The sequence below is a fragment of the Anguilla anguilla genome, chromosome 10, assembly GCF_013347855.1.
Source record: "Anguilla anguilla isolate fAngAng1 chromosome 10, fAngAng1.pri, whole genome shotgun sequence".
Lineage (NCBI taxonomy): Eukaryota > Metazoa > Chordata > Actinopteri > Anguilliformes > Anguillidae > Anguilla > Anguilla anguilla.
This window is the reverse complement of record NC_049210.1, coordinates 28,068,202-28,081,151: the sequence shown is the minus strand read 5'-3', so window position 1 is coordinate 28,081,151 and position 12,950 is coordinate 28,068,202. Positions and strand designations below refer to the sequence as shown.

Below are 12,950 nucleotides of genomic sequence, written 5' to 3'. Positions count from 1 at the left end.
AGAAGTATGTACATGTAATCACTACAGAATAAAGAAAAAATTAAGATTCTTGGATTTATTTCTTGTTTTTCAGAATAAATATGTCTACATGTTTACTGAGCGAAATTCATGTAAGATCAGGGGATTTGGACATTTTGGTACAAATGTGCTCTTTATTTCAAGCTTTGAACCATGTCTGTATTGCATATAGTTTGGAGAAAATGGGTTTATTTAAAATGAGGGGGGGGGGGGTATTCTTACTAAAACCCCTGGGTTTTAAGTGAGTATTAAGGGCATATTTGCTTTCAAAAATAGTAAATGTGCTCTATTGTGCATCAGCTTGTTCCTACATTCATTCCGAACGTGCAAGGATGTGCATATAGTGGAGTCCTTCTCAGTCTTGCGACAAAGAGGGAAATAACACTTTGTTGTACTATTTATATGTCATAAGTCAGGAAAAAAAAGGCTATGAGTCTTTGTCCCCTAAAATGATTCCCCAATAACACACCTGGCTCATGGAATAAATTGTATTCTCCCAAAAATCAATGACTAATTTTACTAATTTGATGACATAGTAATGATAATTCAAATGAACATTGGCTCCAATAAAGTGACAGTAACATAACATATTACAAATAATGAATATGTTCTGAAAAAACAAAAAGCAAAAACAAATCCAGGTGTCAGGAGAGACAAAAATTATTCTCTCCAGACCAAAACTGTTTACCTGAGGATGACCTGTCTCTGGTTCAGGATCCGGCTCAGCTGTGGTAATTTGGCCCTGGGTCAACTGGACTCGCTTGGTTGAAGTGTCAGAGGCAGGCTCCATCACCATGGTTACGGAGTTGGTAGATGGTAAGAGGACTGTAGTTCTTGTATTGGGGTTTTGCTCAGTTACATCGACCACATCATTTTCAAATGCCCTGGACAAGAATTTATGCATACAGTGATTTGAAAAATAAAGTACACCATCTTTCAATTCTATGGTTGTACATCAGGTCATGTATAACCCCCATCTAGTCCTCATAAAGTCCGTAGAACAGTAGAAAAATGTCACCTCATGTATTTAATAAAGAACATTAATTGCATTATAGATCATATTCCTGCTGCCACGTGTTGAATCCAATTCTGGTAAATGGCTCCCTAAAATTGAGTGGGACTTAAACGGGAAGGCACCACATAACACAAAAAACATATCAGACCAATTAATTATAGGTTTTTCATTAAAATGAGCTGACATTGTTGTTAGTACAGCTTCAAATTTACAAATTGATCACTCCTGACAGAAACACACAAAGTCACGCTATAAAATGTGATGTGTGACGCAATAGATTGAAGACATCCAACTCTGCTATTATACCTTTAGATTGAAAAGATGACAGAAATGGACAGCATTTGATTGAAAAACGGCAGAAATGGGCAGCACTGAAATATTTGATTCTGAATCAAAGGACATTATCAGTGCCTTAGATGACTCTGATTCTGATGAGTTAGTAGAAAACATAATCACTGATTCTGGTACCGCAATACAGCCATTCAGGTTTGAGCCAGAGGTGATTGGAGTTGGAGGATTCTTCCCAAAGCCAAGAAGCAGATCTCGTTCTGGAAAATTAGCTTTTTAGCTATCTTGCCCAGATTCATACAAGAAGACTGATACCAATTGTGTGCATCCCTGTGCATCCAGTTCAAGGATATTAGACAATACAGGCTGCATGCTAACAGTGTTAGTTCTATAAATATCTTCAGATGGGTAGCATTAGCTAGCTTACCTCCTACTAGAGGTCTGCATTGGGGCAGGATTCCCACGGCTCTCGCGGGACTCATAGTAATTTGTGCCTATTTAGCCTACTGTGGGTGAGAGCGGGAGATCAGTAAAAAAAAAAAAAAAAGCTGCGGGTCACAGCGTCCAAAAATTATTATATAAATTAGTATTTGATTCATATAAAATTACAAAATTCTGTTCGGACCATATAAAATAGCATAGTTGTTAAAGGATATTCATTAACTTCATGTGCTGTTATCATACAGATGCAACAAAAACATTGACAGAAACCTTAGAATCGCAACTTTCCAATGCGCCCATTGGCAAATAATATAAATTGTTTTAAATGTTCTAAATTTGATTAATTAGATCATGTATGCTTCACTAACTTTACTCATTACTATGTGAATTTCGCTCAGCAGGAAGTCCGCCCAAATCGCATTCACATGTTAACAACATTATAATTACTCTCCATAGAAGGAGACTAAAGGAGAGGCAATGCGAGATCCATGTGAGAAATGCCAAGTCTGCGAAAGTGGGATAGAATGTCACAGAGTGTCGCCTAATTCACTTCTTTTGAGGTGAACATTTCGTTTAATTTCGGAAAATGGTCCGTCCGGAAGCCGACACTGATGAAGAGCGGTGTCATTTCGAACAGTGAACTGATCCAGCTGAGGATCAACTTCATGCGTAAGTATATTTCTTATGATCATATTGGTAAATGTGTACTGTATTGCAACGTATCTGTGTGTTTGTAGGAATATCCAGCAATGTGCGCGTTTGTAAATTCCCACACTACGAATGATTTGAACTATTGCATCTCAAAATTATAGGCTAGGCTCTCTGCGTCTGGTTGTGTTAGAAGTATCAGGCAGACTGTATGTTTTTCGATCATATTCGTAATAAATAGCTCATGCCTGGCGTGTCGTGGCGTGGCTAGGATTCTAAAACTGATGTCCTTGCACAATCGATATTAGCATACTCTAAGTAAGTTCGGGAAATAGCAATAAAATAACCACTTAGCTAAACAGACCTAGCCTAGTTCAGATTGAGGCATTGTTATTGATGAGTTGCGTGTAGTTTAGTTGGAATATCAGTGTTTATTTAGTTAAGCTAATGTTTTTTCGTTGATAGCTTGCATTATTTGTAAATGTGTGCTGTATTACATTCTCTGTGTGTTTGTAGGAATATTCACTAATATGCGCGCTTGTAAATTCCCACACTACGAATGATTCTAACCATTGCTTCTCAAAATTATAGGATACCTCTCTGCGTCTGGTTGTGTTTGTTTGGTTCTTTGTTTGTATATGATGTCACATTTCATTAATTTTGTTTTCATTAGTTAGTGGTTTGTCCCTTTTTTTGTAAAGCACATTTAATTTTCACCTGTTGAAGGAAATGTGCTATATAAATAAAGTTTGATTTGATTTCAAATTTCCTAACAATTTTGTTTTTATTATATTTGCAGAGATGTTGATCAGGAAACACGGCCTAGTTCACCACTAGCTAAGAGGCCAGGCAGACGTTGCAAGAGTACACCAGTCTCATCTCATCTTCCATGCAGTTTACTTCAATAAATGTTCTAAAATCAAAAGTTGTCTTTGTTTCTGTCTTCTAAATGGCTCACTGAGTCTTTGTCTTAGTGGTGGGGAGGCATGCGGCCAGGTGTGAATAGCCTACTTAGCTGGCAGGTATTCCTACCCAATGCATATTCATTACAGAAAGGCCATTTGCCCTCCCATTCTCACCTGGTGTTGAAAAATAGTAGTCACAACACTAACTTTTAGTAATGTATTTTATATTTCTCATTGGATTTGCTAAAATATTTTGTCATCTTTTGATACCCAAGACCTTGAAGAACACATTTCAGTGACCAAAAGTCTTATTCACAATTGTTTAGTGTGTTTTATTACAACATTCCTGTGCATGTTCAAAACTACTGTTTACAGTTTGTGTGTTTTTAGAGCAGTTTACAATCCACACATTATTATGACCTACTTACTGCTGCCATATTGTTGTAGCTGAGTTTGTGCTGAAAACAAAGATATGAAACACTTTGGAATCACTGTATATAAAGTTGATGAAATTTACACAAATGTCAGAGCATCGCACAATCACCAGTGTGCCTCATTTTACCCTTAGACCCCAGAGAGTTAATAGTAATGATGATTGCAATATGCTCACTGACTCCATTCTAATTATATACAATTTTTCCATTATGAGTCCATTATTCCCAAAAAATCCATTAAAGTTTATCCCGACAACAACCCCTGGATCACTAAAGACATAAAACAAAGTCTGATCCAGAAAAAGTATGCATTCATACAGGGTGACAGAGAGAGAATTAACACCTTAAATAAGGAAATTCAAAACAAATTGAGGAAGGCTAAACTGGACTACAAAAACAAGGTTGAGAACAAGCTTATTTCTGGATAATGCAAGAGATGCATGGCAAGGTCTCAACATTATGATGGGTAGGCCACAGACAAAACAAACCATCTAATGCCTTGACCCCACACAGTTTGCAAATGAACTGAATATATTTTACGCACAATTTGACAAGTCCAATGACCCCATTGAGGAGTTGCTCCTGCCACAGACTGACAGCACCATGTCAGTGTCAGAGAAGGAGGTTGTAGTTATATTTCGCAACTTAACCCACGCAAGGCTGCTGGGGCCAGATGGCCTTAGAGCGAAGATCCTAAAGGGACTGTGCTGATCAACTAGGTGCTGTGTTTGCCAGACTTTTCCAGTTGTTCCTTGACACTAGCTCAGTCCCACTCACCTGGAAAATATCTACGACCATCCCTGTTGCCAAGAAGCCCAGGGCCAAAGACATGAACGACTTTCGGCCTATAGCCCTTACCCCCATTCTCAGTAAATGCATGGAAAAGGTTATATGCAAACAGCACACAGCATCACTGAGTGACCAAATGGACCCGTTGCAGTTTGCATACAAGGCTAAAAGAGGAGTAGAGGATGCAAGCTTGACACTCCTTCATGCTGTATCACAACATCTAGTCAAGGCAGGGGCATATGCATATAAGTTTTATACATGGACTTTCCATCAGCTTTTAACACTGTGCACCCAAATACACTTATCAAGCGTCTCTGTGATCTGCAAGTTCACCCCACCTTGATTTTATGGATCAGAGAGTCGACCCCAACGTCTGAACAGATGAGCTGATTTTAAATACAGGGGTTCTGCAGGGCTGTACCCTGTCCCCTGTTTTGTTCTCTATTTATACCAACAAGATCATGTGCAATAACAACTGCCTCACCTTAGTGAAGTACGCAGATGATATGGCTCTGGTAGCTCGCCTGACCGATGTCAGTCTTTGAACACATATGTGGACTATGTTGCCGAACTGACCAAGCGGTTTGAGAAGAGCAATCTTAAACTCAACATGTGAATAAGACTAAGAAGATGTGCCTGGGAGGCAACAACACCATCATGCCCCACCCACTGTCAAAGCCACTGCAGATTAATGACCAAGAAGTGGAGCAAGTGCCCTGTTTTAAATACCTTGGCACTGAAATAGACTAGATCCTCTCTTTCTCAGGGCATGGGGAGGCTGTATATAAGAAGGCCCAGCAGCGACTTTTTCTGATGCGGAAACGTAGAGGGTTCGATGTCAAAAAAGAGATCCTGAGCAGTGTCTACCAAGCTCTGACTGAAAGTGTACTAACCTTCAACATTGTGTCCTGGTTTGGTCACTTGTCTGTGAGCAGCAAAGCCAAACTCTCCAGAGTGGTCAACCAGGGAACCAAAATCACAGGCTGCACACAGATCCAGCTCCCAGAACATCATGCAAAACCAGTAAACAGAATGGCCAACAAAATCCTCGATGACGCATCCCACCCCCTTCATACCTCTTCTGAGATGATGCCGTCGGGATGGAGGTTCAGAGACCCCTGTGCACGGATGTGCTGTTTAAAAAAATCCTTTATCCCCACTGCCATTGCACAGCTCAACAGCAACTAAGGAGGAACCTATGGACTTAAGGCCAATTCATCCTTTCCGTGTCTGTGTGTCCGTGAGGGTCCGCTTTGGTTCGCGTGACGTAAATGTCGTCATCCGCCCATGTCCGCAAGGGTCCGTGTGGACCCCTATGCGGACGTCCGTGCGCAGCCAAAATTGTGTGACTGCGCGGACTGTACGCATAGCAAGAGCGCCGACTGTGCATGCTCCAGATAACAATATGGATGCTTGTTTTGAAGAGAGGTTGTGCGAGGAGATCCGGCGTTATCCTTATTTATTTAATCAGTCATTGAAGGAATATGAAGACAGCCAAATGGCGTTGAACTCCTGGCGAGAAATCGCACTAACGCTTGGGAGGGACGAAAACGTCTGCCGGCAAAAATGGAAATATCTGCGAGACATATGTAAAGGCCAAAAGAAATCTGAAAGGCAGGAGCGGTGATGCAGGCGGGATTGCCTACATACCTCATATTATTTCCTTGTTAGATTGGCTGTCTGGCCTCATAAAGCATCGTGCCACGGAGTCGAACTTCACAGGAGAGGTAAACAATGAAAGACGAGTGGCCACAATCAATACAAGCTAGCCACTAATTAGCAAGGTAGCTACCAGCCATGGCGTGGCTAGCAGTTAGCAACATAGCTACAGTCTATTGTTTTGAGTTTGGCTTGCGAGTGTACACATGATTACTATGGCATGAATCGGAGTCGAACTTCCCAGGAGAGGTAATATGAACTATTAAATCATTAAACTATGAAAGACGAGTGGCCACAATCAATACAAGCTAGCCACTAATTAGCAAGGTAGCTACCGGCCATGGCGTGGCTAGCAGTTAGCAACATAGCTACAGTCTATTGTTTTGAGTGTGGCTGGCGAGTGTACACACATGATTAGTGTGGCATGAAATAATCCTGCATTTGAGAGTTGCTACTTCATATATATTGCTAATGTTATCAATGCTGACTAATTGTTCTTCACCTAATTAAAATATATTACTATTATGTGTTTCAGTGTGAAGGATCTGGTGAAACTGCGGTGTTGCAGGTGGACTGCATAGCTGCTGGTCCCCCTGCTGAAGAAGTCCCTCTCTGTTCAGCAGGGAACATTCCTCTGCCTGGTCTGGGAGAACCACTGCTGCCCTCGTCATCCCCAGAAACTGCACCATCCTCTTCCTCGTCAGAGCTCTGGGTCTCTATAGCACCATCATCCTCGTCACCAAGCTCATTGGTGACTCCTACAAGGTCGAGAAAGAGGAGTTTCTTTCAAAGAGTTAAGTGTGCTCTCTGGAAAGGTCTGCTCATACAACTGATATTTAGAAAAGTCCAATAGCCCAAGAAACTCCATCTTCTCCAGAGATGAAAGCTTCTGCATTTGGAAATCAATAGTGTCCAACACTTTGAAATAAAGATCTCGATAAGCAGCCTTTTTGTCAGCAGAATCTCCTCTGCTCCTCTTAGCTGGGTTCTCCTGTTCCTCTACCTGTGCAAAAACACGGTCAAACTCTTCTCGCTGTCTTTGCAATTGCTCTGCTGTTCTCTTCATTTGACTCACACAATACCCAATGTCTAAACCCTTTGTTTGTAGGATATTGAAAAGTACGTCGTTGTGAGAAAAAACATCAGAAAAAAGCTCCAGGAGAAAGTGGAATTTGGGATCTCGGAAATATTGCAAAAAAAAACCCCTGCTGAAAGAATGGACGTTTCGTCCAAGTCCAACGGGTTGTTTTTTATGTAATTGAATAGTTCAATTAATGAATTGAGGTTCTCTTTTGCTGTGTTCACTAATCGAGGCGTATAATTCCACCTTGTTGGAGCAGCTCTGGGGAATCGTCTCCAAACAATGTCATCCAGAGCCTTGGTGCGCTTTGCAGAAGTGGCTGCAGGCAGCCTTGGTGCACTTCGCAGAAGTGGTAAAGAACGAGCCAAGGCCACTTTAAGTCTTTGATAGCACTGCACGCTTGTGACAGCACTAAGTTAAGAACGTGCGCACAGCATGCACAAAACTGGCACAAGGGTATCGTTCCGTACCCTTGGCCTGCAAGCCATTCAGACATGACTGCGGCCCCATCATATGTTTGACCGACAAGCTTGTGGCCGCATTCCATTTCAACTACAGTGGCAAAAACATGCTCCGCTAAGGCAGCGGCTGTTCGGTCAGCGCTGACATCTGGAAAAACCCGCAAATCTCTCTTCCACCACTCCTTCTTTGGTAACATACCTCCAGACTGTAGAAAGCTGGGCGAAGTTGGACACATTGGTGGTTTCATCAGTTAGTATCGCAACAAAGTTTGCATCTTTGATTTCAGATTTTATTTCATTCAGCAGCACTTTCCCCACAGCTTCAATCAGATCATTTGGGATGTGGCTTGGCATGCCAGAGAAGACACTGCACGTCTCCAAATGATGGGCTAGCCTCTCATCATATTTCCGGAGTAGGTTGACGAGCTCAACATAATTACCATGATTGTCCGATCCTTCCCCCTCTTCCCCCTTCCCCCCAGGAATGCCTGCTCCTGGGTTCCGAGGTACACAACGATGTCCACGAGTCTCTTTAACACGTCCATGTTTTTTTTACGCGCTCGTTATGTTGCTCTGTGGCTATTCGCATGCCCTCGTTTAACTGATGATCGATTCATGTGTTGCCAAATGTCTGAAGTTTTACTAGACAAAGTATGTGTGGAGGTACACTTTCATGTTTTGTCATTGCTGTATGGAGATTGTTTAAATTGCCATAACCTGCCGTGGTACAGACTGTGTTCTGTAGAAAAAAGGAGACATGGCCAACAGAATAGTTTGCTAACCTTTGGGCAGCCAGCTAGCCATGTATGTTTTTCATATGTGCTAGCTTGAAAGTGATGGACAAAATTTTTTGTTGTTTTTACGATGCCAAGTTCGGGAGTTGGACGTCCTCTAGCAATTATATTCCTTTTCTCTTCAAAAGCCCTCTGAGAAAACGGCACAGAACGTAACGACGCTATAGAAAAATATGAATTGTCGCTCATATTGACAAGTTGTGTGGCGGTGAGCTAACTGAACAAGACAATCGCCAACTTACAGTAACTAGCTTAGCTAGCTAGATGGCAGTGTTGCGCATGTGTGTTTCCGGATAAGCTGGTTCACAGCCAGCTTTTCTGCCCACCAACTCAGGCTCAGACGATACTTTCAAATACAACTGAGAATCACAGAGCACATGCGTGAAGTAAGCTGAGCGCTTGGCAGCTTTGCTGTTAGCAGGATCGATATGTGGCAGGCTGCGGTAATGCTAATCGGAAAACCAGACCGCAGTTGCCGTTTGAAAAGAAAATAATCAAAGACATCAAGAAACAAACATTTAAATTACGTTTTAATGTAAATAATGCTCATGTTACTTATAACAATGAATTGAAATTTTAATATATAAATTCTCTCGTCATTTTCAAATGCCTTTGGCATGCGTCGCATTTATAGCTGCTTATGACCGTTCACCAATGGTGAGAACTAGATTTGGGTTAGTCATGTCCTAATCTGTAAAACAATAGAATTGAAAGAGGGTTTACTTTCTTTTTCACATCACTGTATGTCACACAGATGACAGTACTTTCTAATAAAAGCAGAACAGCTGCTTGACTGGGGCCAACCTAAAAAAAGGTGTATATCTGGTTTCCTCTACGGGGTTGTTACGACCTGGTCTAGGGTCAGAATGTAACAGGATATAGGTTAAGGTAAATAATCCAACAAATTGACCAGAAACTCTGGTCCCTATCTGCCTATCCAAAACTGGCTAGTCTTTGAAGGGTAGTGAGCCCAGTGCGGCTTTAAACGTTGAACTTTTGACAATTAGTTGTTAATTGGAAACATTATAATTGGTCCAAATAGCATTCCCTCAACAGAGATCTACAACACCACCAAGAGTATTTTCAAAAAATAAAGAAAAAATAACAACGCAAAACAACTAAGTTGTGTTGGAAGTATTGGTAGTCCAGCTGAGAACACGCTAACCAACCAAAGTCACTACATGGCAGAGGGCGAAATGAGAGTCAAGGTCGAGAATGAGCTCCAATCAGCAAACAAAGCAGAGGAGCTAGACGAGAATTGGAATCGAATACAATGAGTGAAGGGTCAAACACAAAATCATAGGGCAAACAAAATATAAAGGCTAAGGCAAGAATTGGAGTTGAAGGGGCGAAGGGAACGAGTCAGTGCTCAAACACACGTTCTAATCAGCATACAACCCAGAAGGGCTAGACAGGAATTGGAATCAAACAAAATGTGCAAAATTCATATTAATTCATTAAATGTAATTTTGTAATCTGTCAATGCAATCATACCAAGACCCTGAGTAAAATAACGCATTCACAGCAACCAGTGCAACCATGCTGTACCTTCCTATACCTTCCTGAAGGGAGGAGAGTTCTCTCTAGCGTAAACTAGAAGTCTGTACAACACTAAATTCCTAGGCCTTGCAGCAGGGCCTGCCTCCAGGCACCGAACCTCCCAAGGTTATATTATTGCATGTACAGTGGTCACTGGTTTCAGATGATGCTTCTGCCACGAGAGATCTTCCCTGCAGCAGCAAATTTGCATACATTTTCTTTGTATTTCTGCAGGAACTACTTTTGTTCACAAAACCACCACCAGGTGGCAAATGTAAGCACTCAAAACCATATCTGACAGTTAACACTTCAACTGCGGCACTCACAAGCAAAGTAGAACAGTGTTATCACCGCTCTTATTTTAACAGGAAAAGAGAGGAAAATACATTTTAAAGATAAGCTGAAAATAGGGACATGCTTGTTACCCATAACATTTTTGTGTGTATTTGAGTGACATTTACTTTTATAAACGGTTATTCAATGAACTTCGTGGTCAGACTGTGAAACTTAGTAATAGTCAGATCATTTTGAGCACAGTCTAAAGTCTTCCATGTTAGTTTCACTTAGGATATAGGGTAGGTTGACCAGACGTCCCCCGTTTTCCGGGGACAGCCCCCATTTTTGGTGGCCTGTCCCCGGCTGGAAATGTCCCCATTTTTAACTGTGCATTAAAAACAGACCACAAAGTGAAATAATATTTTACGTGGCAAGAAAGACCGAGGTGGACTAACTGGAATGTAGCCTTTGTAATTTAATTGGAGCAAATTTCATCCCACTATCTGTGGTCTGGTGTTGCTGTTTCAATATAATTAAAATCCTTTTTCCTCAAATATATTGGCTTGTGCAAATTTATCGTCAATTTATCCTCGGTAGCATCCTACAGTAGCCTAAAGTGTGAACATAGTTTATTCCACTGATAATGTTTGATCGTTCAGTTGCTAGTCTGCCAGGGGAGAGACAGACACATTCGCACATCCGCATCAACACCTGGCTATTGTCAGGCAGTGGGGGTGTGAAGACAAGCCAAACTCCAGTAAACTGCCCTAAAATTTAAAGTCATCCTGTCAGACTTTGGCTATATTATTGAGTTTGTTTGTTTAACACCCATACGTTCACCCAACCAAAAAATTACAAATGTTTTAATTAGTACATCTTCTTTAGCTCATGACCAACCTTTCCACAAAATCTTGTGCAAATCTGTGAATCCATTCGGGAGTTATGCGCCTTTTTGTGATAGGCCACGCCCATCACCACTCCCCCTCACACAGCCTCACACAAACACGTGACCCATTCTTTGGCTCATGACCAGCCCATCGCCATGCCCCCTCTTGGTCAATTGGCCTGAAAGTTACTCAGCTGTACCTTCCCGCCATGACCAAATTTCAGCCTCCTAGGGCGAAAACTGTGGCCACTGCGGGTTGGGACACTTTTTGATGACCAACCGACCGACTGACAGACAGAGCTATAGAGCTGCCGGTCGCAGCTAAAAACGCTATATTTCAGAAATACAGCTATTGGAATTGATCCAGCTGTGTAGGCCTACTTTATTTCAAGAAAATGGTTTTGCAACATAGACTATTGTTTTATAATATGCATGAACTTGTTGTGGGAAGTAACAGAAGTAATAAAAACACAGCCTTTTAAATGTTTAACAACCACATAGCCTATTTGTGTAAAAACCTATAGAAACATTTTTGATGTTCTATTTGCTCGAAGATTTGTAAGAAAGCAAGTTCCTTCTGTTTCGCAAATAAGTAATTAGAGGCATAAATCGGACAGTCTGTCATAAAAGAAATTGATGAACAGTGTTACATTAGGCCATCTATCGGTCATGGTCATTACGTAGGCTCCACCAAGATCATGTCTGCAGTGTGGTATAAAGCATTTTAGTTTTACAAATGGGTGTTTTTTATTTTTATTCTTTCATTTTCGATTCCCAGTTACTAACCTGCTGCCAGTGTGCAATGATGCATATTCCTAGGGAGGTTTTCAGAAAACAGTTTGACAGTTTATTTTTAATCCATAATAGCATAAATGCTACAGTATAATCAAATAATAATATATGAATTATATATGATAATATAATTATATGACTTTCCAGAACATAAGAACATAGTTTTTTCCTTTAATACGATGTTAAAAAATTGCTTACCTCAGCAAGTAATACATATCATTGGGGAGAAAGGATCTGTGTACTTTTTGGTCAATCGTTTTCTGTTTCAGGAACAGAAATTAAAAAGCAAGAAATTAATGGGTGTTCGATATTCATTTTAAAACATATCGAAAAACGAAAATCAATTGGTTATTCGTGTTGCTGACTGATATTAAACATACAATTACATAAACTGAACTAGCTCTCGATTTTAAAGTTTATGGTATTATGTTCGGTTTTTTATTATAACAAAAAGGTTCGATTTTTTTTATAATTAACCCAACTGACTTTGGTTCGTATTAAAAGAAGTTTGTTTCTCAAAAAATTCTTTATGGGTTCTATGAGCAAATTTGGGATGGCATGGTGGTGCAGTGGGTAGCACTGTCACCTCACAGCAAGAAAATCCTGGGATTTCTGTGTGGAGTTCGCATGTTCTCCCCATGTCTGCATGGGTTACCCTCGGGTAATTCGGTATCCTCGGTATCCTCCACTCCAAAGACATGCAAGCTAACTGCTAACTGGAGACTCTAAATTGCCTGTAGGTATGAGTGTGTGAGTGAATGGTGTGTGTGGCGGCTTGTCCAGGGTGTATTCCTACTTCTCGCCCAATGCATGCTGGATAGGCTCCAGCACACCCCATGACCCTGCCCAGGATAAGCGTGTAATGAAATTTGGAACGGATAAATTTCAGGAGAGTGTCTGTGAAGTAATTATATTACAGGACAT

At 41.0% G+C, this 12,950-nt stretch overlaps 1 protein-coding gene across 10 annotated transcripts in view; it reads right to left on the bottom strand.

Moving 5' to 3' along the window:
* Positions 1 to 12,950, bottom strand: part of LOC118206456 (brother of CDO) — a 374,202-nt gene that overhangs the window by 30,139 nt on the left and 331,113 nt on the right. For all 10 annotated transcript variants that reach the window (XM_035379207.1, XM_035379212.1, XM_035379206.1 and 7 more), the window contains one exon: positions 707 to 902. In XM_035379207.1, coding sequence (XP_035235098.1) covers positions 707 to 902 — 196 coding nt within the window. The remainder of the gene's footprint in view (positions 1 to 706; positions 903 to 12,950) is intronic.